The sequence below is a fragment of the Engystomops pustulosus genome, chromosome 6 (genome assembly GCF_040894005.1).
Source record: "Engystomops pustulosus chromosome 6, aEngPut4.maternal, whole genome shotgun sequence".
Lineage (NCBI taxonomy): Eukaryota > Metazoa > Chordata > Amphibia > Anura > Leptodactylidae > Engystomops > Engystomops pustulosus.
In genome coordinates, this window is record NC_092416.1 from 159,186,639 (window position 1) to 159,210,135 (window position 23,497).

At 42.8% G+C, this 23,497-nt stretch overlaps 1 protein-coding gene across 2 annotated transcripts in view; it reads right to left on the bottom strand.

Annotated features, from left to right (window-relative positions):
* The window catches only part of LOC140064823 (uncharacterized), a 108,350-nt gene that overhangs the window by 14,216 nt on the left and 70,637 nt on the right, over window positions 1-23,497 (bottom strand). For both annotated transcript variants that reach the window (XM_072112071.1, XM_072112070.1), the window contains exons 3-8: window positions 20,970-21,087; window positions 15,417-15,518; window positions 10,452-10,583; window positions 9,214-9,286; window positions 5,181-5,244; window positions 1,580-1,665 (exon numbers count right to left, since the gene is read on the bottom strand). In XM_072112071.1, the coding sequence (XP_071968172.1) occupies window positions 1,580-1,665; window positions 5,181-5,244; window positions 9,214-9,286; window positions 10,452-10,583; window positions 15,417-15,518; window positions 20,970-21,087 (575 nt within the window). The remainder of the gene's footprint in view (window positions 1-1,579; window positions 1,666-5,180; window positions 5,245-9,213; window positions 9,287-10,451; window positions 10,584-15,416; window positions 15,519-20,969; window positions 21,088-23,497) is intronic.

Here is a 23,497-nt window from a genome sequence, read left to right on the forward strand (position 1 = left end):
GATACGAGATTATGAGATTTTCTTTATAATAGTTTTTCATAATCGTAGTGATCTATACAATAAAGATAACATATTTCTATGGTACGGTGAATGCACCTAAACCAGGATTGATGATTTTTTTTCCTCCATACATTCAAGAGTTAATAAAATCTCATCAATAAGCTTAAGATCCACTATAATGAAGTATTTGTGAAGTGCATTTAATGTCGCAGAAAATAAGCCCTTCTATGTCCAAATCGCCAACAAAATAACGTCTGTATAGCCCTAAAAAAGTGACAATGCAAATCTTCTCGGAGTGGCGCAGTTTCGCCTTCAACGCCCTGGCGTGTGCCCATAGGATACCACCACATATGGGGTATTGGAATACACGGGAGAAATTGGGTATCAAACTTTGTGGGGCGTCAGTCCTCAGCCATGAAAACGCCAGTTCATTTGACACCTCCCACAGCTCCGTACACCATAGTATGAAAAAGTTATTAGCGTCAGAAGATGGTAATTTTTTTTTTTTGTACAATTTTCGGTTAATTTTTAAAAATGTATTAAAACACAATAAAACTTATATAAATTTGCTATCACTGTGATCGCACCGAATCAAAGAATAAAGCAGAGGTGTTTTTGGGAGCGCACAGTTAAAGTCGTAAAAACTGAGCCCACAAGAAAGTGACGCAAATGTGTTTTTTTGGCGATTTCACCGCATTTGGAATGCTTTTCCAGCTTCCCAGTACACGGCATAGAATAATAAATAACATCACTGAGAAGTACAATTTGTTACGCAGAAAATAAGCCCTCAAACAGCTCTGTACACGGAAAAATGAAAAAGTTATGGAAACCGAAAAAAATGAGCGGAAAAACCCTGTGTCATTAAGGGGTTAAATACATTGCTGTCAGTGTTGCGTTAACAAAATGCAGGCATTAATGCATTTGTGTGATAACACGGCGCTAATGCATGTGTTTTGTAAATGCAATGTTGGCAGCAATGTAATTAGGGAAATTTACTCTGTTGTGATGCGTTTGAAAACCCATGTGTTACTGCCACGCGTGGACGCACCCCGAGTTTTGCGCTGGTCGCTACCTATAAATCAATATTCAACTTTCAAAAACGTTGTGTGACGTGACTTGCCAGGGGGTCATTTATGATCCACTTTCAAACGGAAAACTGGCAAAAAAAATGTTCCCACTAGCTGCGCATCTATGAGACGTCAGCGCCACAATATGGGTGTTTTCAGACACTCACGACATGTTCTTGTTTTGGGTGCAAAATTGTGGCTCCGCTTGTGAGTCTGACACTTTTCCGGCGCTTCTAATTTTCAGATTATTTTTTGGTGCAATTGTTGGCGCAAAATTAGAGCATGTTAAAGCTGGTCTGGGGAGTTCTCTTTCATCTTCGTGAATGGGGAGACTGTTCTATACCTTTGTGCGCCAAATTAATAATCCCTTGTGCAACAAACTTACATCCCTATGAAAGTTATAGCGCACTTCCAGCGCCACCCTGCGCCACAATTGATGAAAATATAATTTTAGGAGAAACAGGTTTATGAAAAGATTTAACTCGATAATATGGAAATGGAAATAGACTTACATTGAATAGGACATTGTGGGCGCCATTGTTATACTGGATTCCAGACACTACATAACTACACATTGCATTACCGAGCATAAAAGGAACTGCAAAATAACAATAAAAGGTAAAATACGATTATTTTGTTGTGTTCATGAAGTGCAGGATTTTACAACATATGGGACACACACTTGGGGGCCGACCCCCTGTTTAGTGGGTGACAAATGTCATTACAAAGATAATGGAGAGGCATAGATGACACCAAAAAGGACAGGACAGAAAACAAAGGTGTGAATATAGTCCAATGAAGAAAAATGCTACATCTCCTAGGTCCTTATTCACATGACCGTTCCATCTTCATTTCTAAACTCTCATGATTGGCAGGTTACAGAGCAGGAGGAGCTGAGAACAGCGATGAGCATAGCCTGCAGGCGGACCAGGGGACTGCTGTGGGGCAAAGCGGGTGCAGGATTGTGCCGTCCTTGTCCCTAATTTTCTGTGTATTTGGGAAATTAGGATAATTTCTACAAGATGGGGATTCTTGTTACCTGTGTTTGCCTGTGGCTGGGAAGGATTCGCATTGAGAAAAGATGAGTAAATTGCAAGTTATATTGCATCTCCATCTACAAAACTTTATAATAATATATTTCTAGCTCCTCCTGCTCTATAACATGCTGCCTGCAGATAGGACACTATGTACTATATATTTACCTCCTCCTGCTCTATAACATTCTGCCTGCAGATAGGAAACTATATGCCATCTATTATCAGCTCCTCCTGCTCTATAACATGCTGCCTGCAGATAGGACACTATGTACTATATATTTACCTCCTCCTGCTCTATAACATTCTGCCTGCAGATAGGAAACTATATGCCATCTATTATCAGCTCCTCCTGCTCTATAACATGCTGCCTGCAGATAGGACACTATGTACTATATATTTACCTCCTCCTGCTCTATAACATTCTGCCTGCAGATAGGAAACTATATGCCATCTCTTATCAGCTCCTCCTGCTCTATAACATGCTGTCTGCAGATAGGACACTATGTATAATCTGCTCACCTTCTCCTGCTCTATAACATGCTGTCTGCAGATAGGACACTATGTATAATCTGCTCACCTTCTCCTGCTCTATAATATGCTATCTGCAGGTCGAACACTATGTATAATGTGCTCAGCTCCTCCTCCTCCTCTATAACATTACATAATACCTGCAGATGGGACACTATGAACAATCTTCTCGGCTCCTCTTGCTCTATAATATGCTGTCTGCAGATGGGACACTATGTACAGTCTGCTCAGCTCCTTCTGCTCTATAACATGCTGCCTGCAGATAGAACACTATATACTATCTGCTCAGCTCCTCCTGCTCTATAACATGCTGCCTGTAGATAAGACACTATGGGGGACATTTACTTAAAGGGGGACATTTACTATGGTGTTTCCGCCAGTTTTGTGGCGCTCTCACCACATGTTCTGCTCTCCTACCTATTTATTAGCTGTCGGGGACAGAAAAAATGACATTTTCCGTCTGCTCCGACTCTTCTCCGAAAAGGGGCGTGGCTTTGGCGGAGTGGAAACTCAGACACAATTAATATGTGTCACAGCCATTTTTGGGCGCTGTAAACTGGCGGAAAGTAGACCAAAAGAAAACTGGTCTAGCAGGGACTGTTGGACATATTTCTGGTGCTTGGGACAGATTTTGGTCCCAGGGACAGAAAATGGGCTCGGGGACAGAAATGTCTCTGCACAGCTCCACAATATTAAATGTGTGTCTTCTTTCCCAGAGCAGGTCGGTAACAAAGCCAATGCAGACACCGACACTCTAAGTAAATGTCCCCCAAAGTGTCGGTGTCTGCATTGGCTTTGTTACCGACCTGCTCTCGGAAAGAAGATACACATTTAATATTGTAGAGCTGTGCAGAGACATTTCTGGCGCCGAGACCATTTTCTGTCCCCAAGACCATTTTCTGTCCCTGGGACCAAAATCTGTCCCGAGCACCAGAAATATGTCCAACAGTCCCTGCAAGACCAGTTTTCTTTTGGTCTACTTTCCGCCAGTTTACAGCGCCCAAAAATGGCTGTGACACATATTAATTGTGTCTGAGTTTCCACTCCGCCAAAGCCACGCCCCTTTTCAGAGAAGAGTTGGAGCAGACGGAAAAAGTCATTTTTTCTGTGCCCGACAGCTAATAAATAGGTCTGAGAGCAGAACATGTGGTGAGAGCGCCACAAAACTGGCGGAAACACCATAGTAAATGTCCCCCTATGTATAATCTGCTCAGCTCCTCCTGCTCTATAATATGCTGCCTGTAGATGGGACACTATGAACAATCTTCTCAGGGCGCGTTCACGCGTTCCGCTAGGGTTGCATTCATAGCGGGACGCTAGCGCACAGGGGGTGGGGCTTGGGCCGATCGTATGTGCGTTTCTAGAGAAACGCACGTGATTGGGTTATCGATCGCATGCGTTTCCGGGGAAACGCATATGCAATCGTTCCATGCCCTGCCCCCTGTGCGCTAGCGTCATGTTATGAACGCGACCCTATCGGAACATGTGAACGCGCCCTCAGCTCCTCCTGCTCTATAACATGCTGCCTGTCCATACGACACTATGAACAATCTTCTCAGCTCCTCCTGCTCTATAACATGCTACCTACAGATGGAAAACTTGCGTGCGCTTTATTAATCTACCAGCACCAGACTTCAGGACTTATTCCCACCATAAAACAATCCCTCGCGCCACATTTTTCAAGTCTTTAAGACAGTTTCTTGACATTTTTCCAACACATTGGGGGACATTTACTATGGTGTTTCCGCCAGTTTTGTGGCGCTCTCACCACATGTTCTGCTCTCAGACCTATTTATTAGCTGTCGGGGACAGAAAAAATGCCTTTTTCCGTCTGCTCCGACTCTTCTCCGAAAAGGGGCGTGGCTTTGGCGGAGTGGAAACTCAGACACAATTAATATGTGTCACAGCCATTTTTGGGCGCTGTAAACTGACGGAAAGTAGACCAAAAGAAAACTGGTCTAGCAGGGACTGTTGGACACATTTCTGGTGCTCGGGACAGATTTTGGTCCCAGGGACAGAAAATGGTCTCGGGGACAGAAAATGGTCTCGGGGACAGAAACGTCTCTGCACAGCTCTACAATATTAAATGTGTATCTTCTTTCCGAGAGCAGGTCGGTAACAAAGCCAATGCAGACACCGACACTTTAAGTAAATGTCCCCCATTGCGTTTACTGCATGCGTTTAAAAACGCATTGCTACAGCTAAAGGGAGATGTGCCCAATTAAACAGACGTTAACACTTGTGTTTACAAAACCCATGCGTTGACCGTGCTGTTAACACACGTGTTAACAATATGTTAACAAATGCATGTGTTAATCTCAATGTTAACACATGCTTTAATAATGCAATAACATTTGCGTTTTGTAAACACAAGTGTTAACAGCTGTTTAATTAGGCACATCTCCCTTCAGCTGTAGCAATGCGTTTTTAAACGCATGCAGTAAACGCGACGTGTGACCGCACCCTATACGTTCTCTATGATAAGAAAGTGTTAGCAGAATATGCAGGAGGGACTTCACATAGTTGTATGAGAAAATAAATTACTTACTACTAGGTATGGCTCTGCTACCTTCATTTATCAAACTCACGGCTACAACAATGACACCTTTGAACTGAAGTGTAGAGATAAAAGGGTTAAATACATAGTAAAAAAGCCGGTAACATGTGGACTATTTATAACATTAGTATAACAGAGATAACAGAACATTAATGCGGCTTTATACATTTAAGGACAAAAAATGAATTATGTTTTTGTGTCAGTTTTAAGTACAGAATTCAGTAAACTGTTTAGCGGATTCAAGTGGCGGCCTTTAGACCAAGTTCACACTCTGCGTCTGAGTCGTGTTTGGAGACCCAATTTAAGTGAAGCGAGGAGTGTTATCGCCTGATCACGTTAGACTAAACACTTGTGATCTAGGACAACACCACATGTCTTGTATTGATTACACGCAAAACATGTAGTACTTTTTTTCCGAATCACAAACATTTAGGGCGCGTTCACACGTTGCGTTTTGGTTGCGTTTTCATTGCGTTTTAAAGCGCATTACAACAGCTGGGGAGAGGTGATTTGCCTAATTACATCACTGTTAACGCATGTGTTTTGTTAAAGCATGCGTTAGCATATCGTTAACAAATGTAAATAGTAATGTAATTAGGCAAATCACCTCTCCACGGCTGTTGTAATGCATCTTAAACATTGCGTTTGAAACGCATTACAACAGCTGATGAGAGGTAATTTGCCTAATACATTACCGTTTACGTTTGTTAACACAATGTTAACGCATGCATTAACATCACGTTTACAATGCGTTTTGTAAACGGAAATGTTAACAGTGATGTAATTAGGCAAATCACCCATCCTCAGCTGTTGTATATGTGTTTGAAATGCAATGAAAACGCAGGTCAAAACGCAACGTGTGAACGCGTCCGTTGGCTGCGATCACACGTTGCGTTTTGATTGCATTTTGAAACACATTAAACCAGCTGAGGAGAGGTGATTTGCCTAATTACATTACTGTTAACATTAGCGATTACAAAACTCAGTGTAAACGTGATGTAAACGTATATGTTAACAATGGGTTAACACAACGCAGATGTAAACACATTAACACTGCGTCTTGTAAACACAAATGTTAACAGTAATGTAATTCGGCAAATCACCTCATCTCAACTGCTGTAATGCGTTATAAAATGCAATGAAAACACAACCAAAACGCTAGTTAGGGTACAGGGGTGGGCCTCGGTAACCAGAACCCGTTTTTTTTTTTTTTGCATGCAGGGGTTCTGCGCTTGTAAACGCAGCGCTAGTGGTATGTGTGACCGCACCCTTAGGGTGAAGACACACATGGCGTTTTTGGGCCGTTTTTGGGCCGTTTTTACTTAGTGCGTTTTCAGATCGTTAAAAACGCATGCGTTAAAAAACGCATCCGTTTTTTGAAAACGCATGCGTTTTTGTCCGTTTTTCCGAAATTGCGCAATGAAAAAACGGACAAAAACGCATGCGTTTTCAAAAAACGCATGCGTTTTTAAAAAACGGATGCGTTTTTTAACGCATGCGTTTTTAACTATCTGAAAACGCACTTAGTAAAAACGGCCCAAAAACGGCCCAAAAACGCCATGTGTGTCTTCACCCTCAGGGTGGTGGCACACGTGGCTTTTTGAACCAGTTTTTAGTCCTTTTTTAAAAATGTGGTTTTATTGAAACCGCATCCATTTTGTCGTTAACGGACTGAAAATGCTTAAAAACAGACTGAAAACGGACTAATAACGCTAACGTGTGGCATCACCCGGGGGTCGGGGGCACACGTGGCATTTTGAACCCGTTTTTGGTCCGTTTTTAAGAAGTCCGTTTTGAAAACGCATCAGTTTTTTGACAGTTTTTGTCCATTTTCCAATTATCCTCATTAAGATATGCGCATGCGTTTTTAAAACCCATGCATTTTTACGGACTGCCCGTTAAAAAACGCATGCGGTTTTTTAAAAACGCATCCGGTTTGTCTGTTTTTCCCTATATTCCTTATAAAAAATGGACAAAAACGGTCAAATACGGATGCATTTTAAAAACCGCATGCATTTTTAATTGACTGAAAATGCATGCTAAAAAATAGACTGAAAACAGACTAAAATCGCTAACGTGGGAGGAGGCACACGTGACGTTTGGAACCTGTTAAGGGTGATGTCACACATGGCGTTTTTAGGGTGAAGACACACGTGGCGTTTTTGGATCGTTAAAAACGCATGCATTATAAACCCCATCCGTTTTTTTTAAATGCTTTCGTTTTTGTCCGGTTTTCTGAATTTGTGCAATTAAAAACAGACAAAAATGCATGCATTTTTAAAAAACGGATGCGTTTTTTAACGCATGCATTTTTTTACGATCTGAAAACGCACTAACTAAAAAAGGCCCAAAAACGCGCTAAATATGCCACGTGTGTCTTCACCCTTAGGCCGGCGCCACACAGGGCGCGTTGTCTGCGCTTGCAAACGCAAACGCAGACAAAGTCGCGCCCACCGGGGCGGGCCTCGGCTCGATCGCATCGGCGTTTCTATGGAAACACCTGCGATCGGGAACGAGCCGCCGGTGTTTTGCGTGAATTTAACGCGAAACATCGGCGGCTCGTTCACGATCGCAGGCGTTTCCATAGAAACGCCGATGCGATCGGGCCGAGGCCCGCCTCGGTGGGCGCGACTTTGTCTGCGTTTGCAAGCGCAGACAAAGCGCCCTGTGTGGCGCCGGCCTTAGTGCGTTTTCAGATCATCAGATCATTTTTGTAAAACGCATGCTTTTTTGTCTGTTTTTTTACGCATGCGTAACTGTGCGTAAGTGTGAACTCGCATCACACTCGCAACGCAAGCTGCCGGGAATGCACGGCACAAACGCGGCACCGCGGAAATGAACTGACATGCGGAGTTCACTCCCGCGGTGCAGCGTTCGGGCCGTGCGTTCCCGGCAGCTTGCGTTGCGAGTGTGATGCGAGTTCATCGCATCACACTCGTAAGTGTGGAACGGGCCTTAGGCATTGCACTCTGTCCCATTGTTTCCACCGGGCTTGTCCTTACTTGCGTTTTTTTTTCCACACTAGTGCATGCGTTTGTTTTCTTGCGCGTCAAAATCGCATGGAGTCCATGGAGACGCATCAAAAACGCATTGCACCCGCGAGCATTGCAAGTGCAATGCGAGTGCAATGCGTTTTAAATGGATGGGTTGCTGGGTGATGTGAAAAAAAGCCAGGAATTACCAATTTAATAATCAAGACCCCAAGGAACAAAGGACCAAAAACGTAGCAAAAACCGTCAGTTTTTCACACATTGCACCCTGACGTGATCTGCAGCGCTAGTGTGGAAGGGGCCTTAGTAAATGTGACCCAAATGACGATAAAAAAAATGAAAAATGACCTGGGCAGCAATGGTAAAAAAAAAAGTCTGGAAACAAGGGGTTAAATGACATGCACTTTGGCCGTGTGCTAGCCGATGTTTGTACATGGTACCAGGTATTTGATAGGGGCCCATACACATTTACTAAGGTCCTTGCGACAGTTTTCTGTTGGACTTTGCACGTTCTTTTATATGCAAACTCCTTGCACAGGTATTTACAAAGTGCCTGCGCCACGTATGTGTCAGCAGTGGAACACTTTTGTGTCGTGGCTGCACTATTCTTTACGCGACTGAAGGGGGCGTTCCGGTGCTCGGTCAGACCGGGTGCCAGATTTAACATGCGAAGACCACCAGAAATGTGTTGCACGCCCGATATTAAAGGTGCACCCAAAAAAAAACTTGGTGCGCTCTGTTAGAGCAGTGCAGGTGGCGCCAGATTCACGTAGAACTGCAACCCAATTCATGAATCTGGCGCCCCCTGCAGACTACACAGGCACACTGCACATAGTGAATGTTGGAAACTGTTGTAGTTTCCACGTCCTCCACCCTTTCTCCCCAGTATCATGTTTTTTTATTTATTTATTTTTTCCTATTGGTTTCGGTAAAACCTCTTTTGGCCATAATACATCGCACTGCCTGGGGGTTGTGATTCTTCTCCTGACCTTCATCATTTTATTAATTTATGTTAAAGAAGACGTCATACTTACAAGAGAATTGAGTGTTGATGTAACAATTGACAAAATCCCATTGAGCAAGTTTAAAATAAGGGTAGGTATATTTCTGTGTAAAGAATCAATAATGAAATTATTACTGGTAATGACTCTCCACAAGTAAAAGACATTTCAGAAATGTGTTATCCATTACTACAATGATTACAGGATATCACCCTGGAATCACGGATTTATAGACTATTTATGACCCTGAGGCGGCAATCAAACATTTTACTCATTTTGAAACTCAAGCGTTTCCCGGAAGTTGGTTTAGATAGGGTTCAGAGTTTATAGCGCAACACTTGCGTTTGGGAACTAGCATCCGTGTTTATGGAGGTTAACAAGGCAAAGCATGTGTTGCAAGCGTTTAGATCGCAACCCATCTGTGTCCGGGAGTTGTCGATGCACTTATATTGCATTTCAAAACACAATTCCGGTATTGGGCCGGTGACATGACTGTGGCCGTATCATGGCCCTCATAGAGGTCTATGGCAACTGGTCACGGTGCGGTTATTTAACAAGAGTGATGTGCAGAGTGCGCCAGATTATTAAATACTGACATAAATCGGCACCGGAAAACCCGTTTACGTGCAGAGTTTTGTGTTTTGTGTTGGGGTTTTGATGCTAAATATGTAAAATTTCATTCAAAACTGTATTTATCCCCAAAAAAGTCAATTCTGAAAATCAGGAAAAGCGATATTCGATTTGTAAGCCGCGCGGCATCAAAATAAATTATCCAGACATTTCAAAAATGATGAAAATGTAAATAAGACGTATGGGAAATGTTATTCTGCAAGTTATTTAGGTGGTAAATCGATCTGCCTAAAAACTCAATGATTTCGAATTTCGAAAATGGCAAATTTTTCTAAAAATTCATATTTTTTTCTTTATTTTGTAAATAAACGCAAAACTTATCAGCCAAAATTTACCACTAAAATGAAGTACAACATGTGGGGAAAAAACAATCTCAGAATCGCTTTGTTAAGTAACAGTGTTCAAAAGTTATAACCATATAAAGAGACGCAAGTCAGAATCCAAAAAATCGGGCTGAGCCTTAAGCTACAAAATGTATGCGTCCTTAAGGGGTTAAACACCTTAGGTAATGCTGGCCCTTGTATCACAGCTTCACATCAATAAATGTTCAGCCATAAGATACAGTGATTATCAATAAAACATTAATTGGCATTTTATATGTCGGGTCTGCAACTACTAGACCCATTTCTCTGTATACTTACCCGTTTATTGATAATTTAAAGGTTATTGATTTGTCGTCCAGGATGTATATAATGCAGCCATTATACTTGTCCACGTCTACCGTTAAGTTCGCTTTAATGGTAATATTAAGGGTTGGAATTGTTGTGCCAAACCTTAGAAGCAAAAATAAAAAATAAAGGATTTAAAGAGAACCCGTCATGCAAAATAACCCCCCTAAACTAAATATATTTTCATAAACTGCCATTAGAGAGCATTGCCTCTATCCCTTCATTGTCCCTCTACATGCCTGTAACCCTAAGCAATGAGGTCCTAAAGCTGTATGCAAATGACCTGTGAAATGTCCAATGAAGCATTAGCATATTAAAGCTGTCCACTCTATTCATGAGTGGGAGGCACAGCCACACCCCCAGTGCTTGACTGACAGCCTGTGTAATGATGTGAGGCTGTATAATGATGTGCTTCCTGGTGCTGGTGGCCACGCCCCCTGCAGCCTGTGTGTGCATGTGTGTGTGTGTATAGGAGAGATACAGCAGCTCCAGGATGCAGCCATGTTACAGCAGAACATGTCAGATTCATGTGTAGCTGATGTCTGTGTCTCTCACCTGTATATTAGGAGGATGCAGCATGTCAGCAGATGCAGCACACACACTAGCCATGCTTTACTATACATTACACACAGACATGAGCAGGGGGAGGAGAGGGGAGGGGTAACAGGGGTGACATCGCTGCCTCTGACCATGTGACCAGCCTCATTTACATGATAAAAAATAGATGATTTTACAATGATTAATGTATGAAATAACTAGATAAAGGCTGGGATGGGATCCTTGTGAGCTGCTCCAACAGGTAGTAGTGACAGGACAAGTGACACAGACCTGATGACAGGTGTCCTTTAAGCATTGTCTTGCATGTTGTTACTAAGACATTTTATAACCTAAATGGTTTCACAACGCACAATGTATAAATGAAACATTTTATATTAAAAGTATTAAAATCCTAGATCTTTCCTTTCAAATCATAGGATTTACAGCCTTTTCTGTACACACAAGATACACGGAGAGCTGCCTTATGGGGCACAGTAATCAGGACTCTAACTGTAGATAAATGTGTGTGGGTGGGGTAATCATGATTTTTCCTGCCAATCACTGTGTGTGGGTGGAGTAATCAGGCATCTCACTGTCAATCACTGTGTGTGGGAGGAGTAATCAGGACTCTTCCTGCCAATGACTGTGTGTGGGCAGAGTAATCAGGACTCTTCCTGTCAATGTCTGTGTGTGGACGGGATACTTAGGAGTCACTCTAAGTCACTGTGTGTGGGCTGGAGTAATTAGGACTCCTAGGGTGTGCTCACATGTACCACTAGCGTTGCATTTACAAACACAGCATTAGCATATGGGGCGGGCCTCAGCACAATCACATATGCATTTCTATGGAAGCACAAGAGAATGGTAACGAGAACCCAGAATCGATAACCAGAATTGTTTTAATGCAAGACACCGGGTTCTGGTTTCCAATCACATGTAATTCCATATATGCGAGTGGGCTGAGAGCCACCCTCGTACGCAGTGCTAGAGGTATGTGTGGCCGCACCCTTACTCTAAATGCCAGTGTGTGAGGGGGCAATCTTACTGTCAATGTCTGCCAACTCTAGTATAATTACATGAAATATGGCCTTTGATTTGAGCACATGAGTAGACATTATCATGCACTACAGAGGTGGAATTAAACAACCACTTTGATGCTCTGCGCTGTACGTTAAATTGTGGATCAACTTTATATTGTAAGTGAAGAGGCCATGGAAATAGGCCTCATAGTCTGTTTATATGCGTCATGTTAACTTTTTACCTGTTATTGATCAGTTTTTTTATTGTCCAGAGAGTCCTGCTATACGTCCGCTAGTTAGGATTGCCCTCCCTGCAGTGTAACTGCAGTGACACCTCCCCCTGTATGTGTATTATGTGCCGTTACCAGAGAAAACCGTGTTTCTCCTGGAAAGTCAGCGTCAGGGGCGTAACTAAGAGTGAAGACACACATGGCGTTTTTGGGCCGTTTTTGGGCCGTTTTTACTAAGTGCGTTTTCAGATCGTTAAAAACGCATGCGTTTTTGTCCGTTTTTCCGAAATTGCGCAATGAAAAACGGACAAAAACGGCCTAAAAACGCCATGTGTGTCTTCACCCTAAGGGTGAAGACACACATGGCGTTTTTGGGCCGTTTTTGGGCCGTTTTTACTAAGTGCGTTTTCAGATCGTTAAAAACGCATGCGTTAAAAAACGCATCCGTTTTTTAAAAACGCATGCGTTTTCAAAAAACGCATGCGTTTTGGTCCGTTTTTCATTGCGCAATTTCGGAAAAACGGACAAAAACGCATGCGTTTTTAAAAAACGCATGCGTTTTTTCACGCATGCGTTTTTAACGATCTGAAAACGCACTTAGTAAAAACGGCCCAAAAACGGCCCAAAAACGCCATGTGTGTCTTCACCCTAAGGGTGATGTCAAAATTAACACAAAACACCGGCGGCTCGTTCCCGGTGGGTGCGGCTTTGTCTGCACTTACGTTTGCAAACGTAGACAAAACGCACGTGTGCCACCACCCTCAGGGCGCGTTCACACGTTCTGCTAGCACCGCGTTCATAACGCGACGCTAGCGCACAGGGGGCGGAGTTTGGGGCGATCGCATATGCGTTTCCATAGCGATAGCGGAACGCGTGAACGCGCCCTGAGGGTGAAGACAACTAAAAACGGCCCAAAAACGGTCTAAAAACGCCACGTGTGTCTTCACCCTCAGGGTGATGTCACACATGCCGTTTTTAGGCCATTTTTTAAAAACTGAGGTGTTTTTTAACCCATGTGTTTTTTTACGATCTGAATACACACTAGCTAAAAACGGCCCAAAAACGGACTAAAAACGCCATGTGTAAAATCACCCTAAGGGTGATGGCACATGTTTTGAACACATTTTTGGCTCATTTTTAAGCAAAAATTTTTTGAAAGAAGCATCCGTTTATGACAGGTTTGACTAATTATGTTAATTCAAAATGGTCAAAAACGCATGCGTTTTTAGATGGACTGCTTAAAAACGGGCCAAAAACGCATTCAAAACGGCATGTGTGGCATCACCCTAAGAGAGGCTGGGCCCCATAGCAGATTTTTGCATGGGGTCCCCCTTCCTCTTGTAAACATATTTTAACACACACGTTTATACACTCACACACATTCATACACTCATTTACATACTTATATAGACACACATTGGCCCACATTTATTAATGTGTTTGTGCCAGTTTTTAGGCGAACTTTGCACATAAATACATGAACATACTGCTTGCACATGTATTTATGTAGCGTTTCTGCCAGTATTGTGCCGTGGCTGCACTAAGTGCACCGTAACACAATGCCGTGCACCTAAAGGGGCTTTCCAGTGCACATTCGCACCGGCCACCGCATTTATGTTAGCATGTCCAATATAATTGTGGCACACGCCCATTAAACTGCGTGCGCCAGAAAAAAAAAAAACTGGCGCACTCAGTTTATTCACATTTTTGCGCAGGGTCTAACAGATTAATGAAGACCGTGCTCCAGTAATTATTATTCTAGGACATTGGCTGCCAAACCTTTAAACTACAACCAAAACCAACATATTTTTCGCAAAGTGCTGATGCAACAATTTAAGCAGTAACTCATTACTCCCTGCTCTTTCATGGGTTTAAATTGTATAGGCACCTGAGGACACCAATACAGTAGAAAGAAGGAGAAGAAGTTTGGATCATTATTGTAGCTTCCTACTAAGGTTCTGGGCTGCCTGTGATTGCAAGAGGCCTTGAGTCCTGTCTGGCGAACCCTGCCCTGGGGTGATGGCAAAGGTGCCCATATAGAGGGCTCTGAGTGCCACCTCTGGCACCCGTGCCATAGGTTCGCCACCACTGTTCTAGGATAACCTGGGCTAGAGCCCGCTGGAGAGGAGGAGGGGTGAGTACTGCTTGCTCCTCCTTTCTCTAGAGAGAAGCGAGCGGCTGGCGAAATAAAGGACATGTCCATTATTTCGCCGTGAACGATTACGGTGCAGTGAGACAACATGTGACCAGGCGCCATAGATGGCAATGCGTCCCGATATGTGGCCGCAAATGGTGCGCCCGCATATTGGTCCCCATTTTGTTCGTGTGAAGGTGCCCTTACACACATACATACATATGCACACTCATGTGCACACATTTATGTATTTATATGTACATCATATCCTTCGACATACAACATATACTCACAATGTATACACATACAACAAACACACCATATACACACATACTGCATATTTATACAGACACACACATATATATACACACATACAGCATATACACAGCATATATACACACATGCAGTATATACATATGTGTGTATGTATATATATATATATATATATATATATATATTATAATATATTTAGATACACACACACACACACATCTTAAGATACATGTAAAGCTACTTGCATTTTTGGTATACAGGCAGCCACAGACAAGACGGAGCAGCGGTGTACTGGCGGGTGGCCCACAGACCGAGCAGGTGGCCCACAGACCAGATGGACAGGCGGGACACAGACCGGACAGGCAGGAGACAAGCAAGATGGGCGGGATGGACAGGCAAGACACAGGTGAGAAGGCAGAGGGGGCGGGACACAGGTGAGAGGGCCGAGGGGGCGCGACAAATGTGCTAGGGGTCGGGATACAGCTATTATTACCGTGCTGGGCGCCACTGTAAGCAGGGAAGGGCCCGGGAGAATGGTAATAATAAACTTTGGTTTTGCCTCATCCCGGGCCCCTGTAGGCCTGTGGCGGCTGCTACAGCTGTGGTTACACCACTGGTCAGCGTTCTGTATTACTTGGAATTGTATATTATGTTGTCTGCACATAATACAGGTGTTTCCATCTACAATTCTCCTGCTGAACATTTCCAGTTAAGAAAAAAAAAACCTTTATAAATTTTAACTTACTGGTCACAGGACATTCCAAGGGTGAAGTTAGCTTCTAGAGATAAACCTGTCTCAGTGACTTTAACATTGATGTTCACAACATTTGGGTTAAGAAGCATAACACTGTAAAAATGAAGAAAAACATTAAATTAGGGAATAAGACATTATCATAATCACAATGACGGATATAGTTTCATATGTCATACGCTTATTGCATATTTCGTCTCTTTACACATTCTAGACAATGAGGCTTTAGTTTTCATCATTTATGATCTATCTGCATTACAGGCCATTAGGTGATGAGAAGAGGTGTGATACCAGGCATCCCAATGACGGATGGAGCCGGACGCAGCTCCATCCATAGTGTAGCGAGTGCTTCTTCATCCCCGCTATGTGACCAATGAGAAGGAACAGCCGCTACACTACAGAAGGAGATGTCATTTTCAGGTTCTGTCCATATTCTGAAACCCCTATCTATCAGTCCTTCCTCTTTTTTTTGGCCTGTTAATATTCAAAATGTTTTTTTCTGTGAAATGCTAATAGTCAATATTTATAAGTGTCCTTTATTGTGAATGGAACTGCAGTTTATCCAGATTTTAGCCAAGATAGGCCACTGGAAAACCCAGCAATCATGATGAATGAAGCAGCAAGTCATAGATTAATACGTGAGACTGCACCAAATTATCTCACCCAGACCCATAGAGAAAGAATGGTGCAGCAATGCACATGGATGAATTACAGCTCTATTCATACGGGGGATACAGATCAACAATTATGACTAATCTTGTGGTGCAACTTTTTTTTATCCTCTTACAGAAACATTGTCAGCAGATTCTACCCCATTACTACTAACCCCGCCAGTTACAGTATGAAATGTCATTTCCTCCGTCCTCTTTTATGTGATATCACGCCAGATTACCTATAAAAATAATCACCTGTAAAGACATGTGAAAATGAGCAGAAACGAGTCACATTTTACCCGAGATGAATCATTTTTAGAAGCTGAAGTGTCACTTCAGATGTCATAAGAAAACTGAGCAATTGCTCTTCCCATCACGGGAGACCCGTGCAGCACTCAGGCCAGGGTGACAGGAACCAAAAGCCCAACATCTCATAGTGACAGATGGGAAAACACGCATGGCTGGTCACTAAGGAGTTAATGTTATTAGCCTCCTAACATTCTAACAAAGAATAATAAAATGATTTAAAGCAGATAAATGTTAAATGGAGGGAGTGAATAAATAAAAATTTGAGGCTCTTAAGGGCGCGTTCACACGTTGCGTTTTGACCTGCGTTTTCATTGCATTTGAAACACATATACAACAGCTGAGGAGGGGTGATTTGCCTAATTACATCACTGTTAACATGTCCGTTTACAAAAGCATCGTAAACGCGATGTTAACGCATGTGTTAACACCGTGTTGACGCATGCGTTAACATTGCGTTTACAAACGTAAACGGTAATGTAATTAGGCAAATCACCTCTCATCAGCTGTTGTATATGCGTTTCGAACGCAATGAAAACGCAACGTGTGAACGCGCCCTTACAGAAAAAAACTGTGTCTTCTTAGGCCGCGGTCACACGTACCGCTAGGCGTCCGTCATAAAGCGACGCTAGCGCACAGGGGGAGGTCCAGGGAAACGCATGCGATTGATAAGCCGATCACATGCGGTTCTTTGGAAACGCATGTGGGTTCGGGCCGAGGACCGCCCCCTGTTCATTGTCGCGATCCCGACCAGTGTGAACAGAACACAAAAGAAATTACACCGGAGAAGTGCGGACAGATTGGAAACTTGTCTGTGTTCCATTTGCAACATAAACAAGACACTGTGGGTTTTTTTTCTGTGATCAGCCTGGACAGCAATTGGAGTTAGTAGCTTGGTTTTTTCACTACACTGACTTTTAGGGCGCATTCACACGTTGTGCTTTGGTTGTGTTTTCATTGCGTTTTAAAACGCATTACAACAGCTGAGGTGAGGTGATTTGCCTAATTACATTACTGTTAATGTTTCCGTTTATAAAATGCATTGTAAACGCAATGTTAACACATGCGTTAACATTGCGTTAACAAATGTAAACAGTAATGTAATTAGGCAAATCACCTCTCCTCAGCTATTGTAATTCTTTTCAAACGCAATGAAAAAGCAGGTCAAATCGCATGCGTTTTTAACGATCTGAAAACGCACTTAGTAAAAACGGCCCAAAAACGGCCTAAAAACGCCATGTGTGTCTTCACCCTTAGTGTTTTGAAAACATTTTTAGCCCGTTTTTAAGCAGTCCGTTAAAAAAAACGCATTGTCAAAAACGGATGCGTTTTCCAAAAATGCAAGCGTTTTCAAAGGCGCATGCGTTTTTTAACGGACCAAAAACTGGTTCAAAACATCACCTGTGCCACCACCCTGAGGGTGAAGAAACACATGGCGTTTTTAGGCCGTTTTTGGGCCGTTTTTACTAAGTGCGTTTTCAGATCGTAAAAAAAGCATGCGTTTTTGTCCGTTTTTAATTGCGCAAATTCGGAAAACCGGACTAAAACACATGCGTTTTTTAAAAACTGATTCGTTTTTTAACGCATGCGGTTTTTACGATATGAAAACGCAAACTAAACTAAAAACGGCCCAAAAACGCCACGTGTATCTTCACCCTGAGGGCGCGTTCACACGTTGCGTTTTGACCTGCGTTTTCATTGCGTCTGAAACGCATATACAACAGCTGAGGAGAGGTGATTTGCCTAATTACATCACTGCTAACATTTCCATTTACAAAACGCATCGTAAACGCGATGTTAACGCATGCGTTAACAACGCGTTAACGTATGCGTTTTGTTAATGCATGCGTTAACATTGCGTTTACAAATGTAAACGGCAATGTAATTAGGCAAATCACCTCACATCAGCTGTTGTATATGCGTTTCAAACGCAATGAAAACGCAACCAAAACGCAACGTGTGAACGCGCCCTGAGGGTGGTGACACACGTGCCTTTTTTAGCTGCGATTGCTAACGCAAACGCAGACCAACCTGCACCCACCGGGGAAAACGCCTGCAATCGGTAATGAGCCGCGGTGATTTGCGTTAAGGCTCCTCGCCTGAGGGCGCGTTCACACGTTGCGTTTTGACCTGCGTTTTCATTGCGTTTGAAACGCATATACAACAGCTGAGGAGAGGTGATTTGCCTAATTTCATCACTGTTAACGCATGCGTTAACAAAACGCATCGTAAACGCAATGTTAACGCATGCGTTAACAAAGCGTTAACACATTGTTTTGTTAACGCATGCGTTAGCATTGCGTTTACAAACGTAAACGGTAATGTAATTAGGCAAATTACCTCGCATCAGCTGTTGTATATGCGTTCCAAACGCAATGAAAACGCAACCAAAACGCAACGTGTGAACGCGCCCTTAGGGTGAAGACACACATGGCGCTTTTGGGCCGTTTTTGGGCCGTTTTTACTAAGTGCGTTTTCAGATCGTTAAAAACGCATGCGTTAAAAAACGCATCCGTTTTTTAAAAACGCATGCGTTTTTTGAAAACGCATGCGTTTTTGTCCGTTTTTCATTGCGCAATTTCGGAAAACCGGACAAAAACGCACACGTTTTCAAAAAACGCATGCGTTTTTAAAAAACGGATGCGTTTTTTAATGCATGCGTTTTTAACGATCGGAAAACGCACTTAGTAAAAACGGCCCAAAAACGGCCCAAAAACGGTGCAAAAACGCCATGTGTGTCTTCACCCTTAGGGTGAAGACACACGTGGCGTTTTTAGGCCGTTTTTGGGCCGTTTTTACTAAGTGCGTTTTCAGATCATTAAAAAACGCATGCGTTTTTGACCAGTTTGAATTAAGATAATTGGTCAAACCTGTAAAAAACGCATGCGTTTTTAACGATCTGAAAAGCACTAACTAAAAACGGACCAAAAATGGTGTCTTCACCCTAAGGCCGCGGTCACGCGTACCGCTAGGCGTCCGTCATAACGCGACGCTAGCGCACAGGGAGCGTTTTCAGGATTGTTAAGCCGATAGCATGCGTTTCTCTTGAAACGCATGTGACTTCGGGCCGAGGACCTCCCCCTGTGCGCTAGCGTCTCGTTATGAACGGACATCTAGCGGTACGTGTGACCGCGGCCTTAGGCCCCTTCCACACTTGCGTTTTTCACACACGTTTTCTGCGCCTGCTTTTGACGCACAGATCTTGCATTGCATTCTAAACCAATGTAATCAATGGGCTTTTTGACACTTGCATTTCCTTAATTTAACGCGAAACACCGGCGGCTCGTTCCCGATCGCAGGCGTTTCCATAGAAACGCCGATGCGATCGGGCCGAGGCCCGCCCCGGTGGGCGCGACTTTGTCTGCGTTTGCAAGCGCAGACAAAGCGCCCTGTGTGGCGCCGGCCTCAGGGTGAAGACACACATGGCGTTTTTGGGCCGTTTTGGGGCCGTTTTTACTAAGTGCGTTTTCAGATCGTTAAAAACGCATGCGTTAAAAAACGCATCCGGTTTTTAAAAACGCATGCGTTTTTTGAAAACGCATGCGTTTTTGTCCGTTTTTCATTGCGCAATTTCGGAAAAACGGACAAAAAACGTATGCGTTTTCAAAAAACGCATCCGTTTTTAAAAAACGGATGCGTTTTTTAACGCATGCGTTTTTAACAATCTGAAAACGCACTTAGTAAAAACGGCCCAAAAACGCCATGTGTGTCTATACCCTAAGGGTGAAGACACACATGGCGTTTTTGGGCCGTTTTTGGGCCGTTTTTACTAAGTGCGTTTTCAGATCGTTAAAAACGCATGCGTTAAAAAACGCATGCGTTTTTTAAAAACGCATGCGTTTTTGTCCGTTTTTCTTTGCGCAATTTCGGAAAAACGGACAAAAACGGATGCGTTTTCAAAAACGCATGCGTTTTTAAAAAACGGATGCGTTTTTTAACGCATGCGTTTTTAACGATCTGAAAACGCACTTAGTAAAAACGGCCCAAAAACGCCATGTGTGTCTTCACCCTAAGGCCGGCGCCACACAGGGCGCTTTGTCTGCGCTTGCAAACGCAAACGCAGACAAAGTCGCGCCCACCGTAGCGGGCCTCGGCCCGATCGCATCGGCGTTTCTATGGAAGCGCAGACAAAGCGCCCTGTGTGGCGCCGGCCTAAGGGTAAAGACACACGTGGCGTTTTTAGGCCGTTTTTAATTAGTGCGTTTTCACATCGTTAAAAACGCATGCGTTAAAAAACGCATCCGTTTTTTGAAAATGTATGCGTTTTTGTCCTTTTTGATTACGCAATTTCGGAAAAACGGACAAAAACGGATGCGTTTCAAAAAACGCATGCGTTTTTTATGATGTGAAAAAGCACTAATTAAAAACGGCCCAAAAACGGCCTAAAAACGCCACGTGTCTTCACCCTAAGGCCGCGGTCACACGTACCGCTAGTCGTCTGTCATAAGCGACGCTAGCGCACAGGGGTAGGTCCTTGGCCCGAACGCACATGCGTTACCATCATCTTTGAAACGTCTTTTTTATAGTTGTCATCAAAACGTAAGATGTTCTCTGCATTATTTTATGTTCTAATTAGTAAATTACTTACTTTGTGAAAGTACTTATTATTTGACCTAAAACTGATGTTAGGAGACCACCAGGGATCAGTGGTGGAATTTTTGCTCCATTCACCCCACCACATGCATTTTTCATTGCTTGTTCCCAAACTGCAAAGGAAAAGTAAAGTTAATTGTATTGGTTCTCCTCAGATTACATGAAGCATACAAGATAGCATGTATACAGTTCTAAGGAACCAATGTGACCCCAGACCCTTTAAGAAAACACAAATTTCTAGCAGTTGGACCCCCAAACAGGGGTGTAACTACAGCAATAGCAGCCGCTATGGGGCCCGCAGTGGCAGGGGGCCCCGTCATCCGACCTGACACAAGAAAGAATGGAGGATGTGCACCATTATATCTATATTGTACTGCACATGTCCAGCATAATATGTATATAACACATACTGCGATGTATATATGCAGTATCTGTGATGTGTATATGGTGTCTGTATACACTGTTTGTGAGTATGTTGCATATGGCACTGTATGTGTGTGTATATGCTGTGTGTGCACATGAGTGTAGTTATATGTGATTGTAACTTGCATGTGTGAGTATACTAATATGTATATTTTTAAAGTGGGAAGGGGGGCCCCACGCAGTAGCCTGCTAGGGGGCCCTGTCTCTCCTAGTTACGCCACTGCCCCCAGTGATCAGCGTTTTATATTGTTCACAAGGGATCACAATAAAGCATGGGCCAACCCATGTCCATAGATCGCATTATGGGCTCTGTAAGGGCGAGTTCACACAATGTGTTGCGTCGCGTTGTGCGTTGCGTTTTTGACACATTCCACTGGATTCAGCCTTGATCACATGCTAAGGTTACATTGCGTTTCAATACAATGTAACCTTAGCATGTAATCAAGGCTGAAGCCAGTGAAATGTGTCAAAAACGCAACGCACAACGCGACGCAACACATCTTGTGAATGCGCCCTCAGCATATGACTATATTGCCTTCTTAACCCCATTAACGACTTGGCCCATTTTTGTTTTTTTTGTTTCTATTTTTCACTCCCCACCTTCAAAAATCTACAACTTTTTTATTTTTCCATGTACAGAGCTCTGGGATGGCTTGTTTTCTGCGTAACAAATTGCTCTTCCTAGTGACAGTATTTAATATTCCATGCCGTGTACTGGGAAGCGGAAAAAAAATCCAAATGCAGTGAAATTGGTGAAAAACTGCATTTGCGCCGTTTTCTTGTGGGCTTGGATTTTATGGCTTTCACTGTGCGCCCCAAATGACATGTCTACTTTATTCTTTAGGTCAGATCAATCACGGGGATAACAAATTTGTATAGGTTTTATAATATTTTCATACAGTTACAAAAATGTAAATCTCCTGTACAAATTTTTTTTTTTTATTTTGCCATCTTCTGGGGCCAATAACTTTTTCATACTTTGGTGTACGGAGCTGTGGGTGGTGTCATTCTTTGCGACTTTTGATAACATTTTCAATGCTAGCATTTTTAGGACATTTTTAGGACCTTTTGATCACTTTTTATAGATTTTTTAAAATATTTTTTAAAATGGCAAAAAACGGGGCTTAAACGCAGTTAAACGTTTTAGGGGGTTAAACAGAGTGAAGAAATGTTATTATAATGTGATAGATCAGGCATTTAATGCACCGATACCTAATGTGTTTATGATTTTTACTGTTTATTTATATTTATATGACTTCTAGGGAAAGGGGGGTGATTTGAATTTTTATGTTTTTTTATTATTATTATATTTTTTTTTACTTTTTATTTTTACTATTTTTCAGACCCCCTAGGGTACTTTAACCCTAGGTTGTCTGATCGATCCTACCATATACTGCCATACTACAGTATAGCAGTAAATGGGGATTTTCCTCCTCATTCATTACAATGTGCATTTAACACATTGTAATGAATGGGTTAAAACGACCCGAGGGTGTCATAGCAATGGATCGCCGATCCCCGATGATGTCATTGGGAGCGACGATCTTCAGCAAAATGGTGGCGCCCACGCTATCAAAGGGATAAGTAATAAGCAATATGCAGCCAAGACTTACCACCTATGAAGAAGGTTCAGCCCATGAGATCTCTTTATGCGACCGATGTGCGCGGTAATAATACAGGAAGGGGTTAAACTAAGAGTATATCTACCACCAGGATGAAGGATTGTAAACCAAGCACACTGACACACTGGTATGCACCCCCTTTGGCTGGCTCCAATCTTGTTTTAGATTCTTATTCCCAGTTTTGTTTTGTTTGGTTTTTTTTTTTAAAGTATTTGAAAATTGTGCAAATGAGCCTGAGGGGCATAGATTTTAATTTTTAGATTTTCATTTGCATAATTGTGGTACTGTGGCACCAAATGCCCTAAATGGGCACCAGCAATATGCTTCTTTTATCTAAACTACTGAGAAAGTGGTGTTTCAGGGCGCACCCACAAATTTGTGATAAGAGATCAATACAGACACTGGGTGTAGAGAAGGAAGTAACTCTGGAGCCTTGATTTCAACAAAAGGGGTAGTGTTTATAGTTTGAATAACTTAA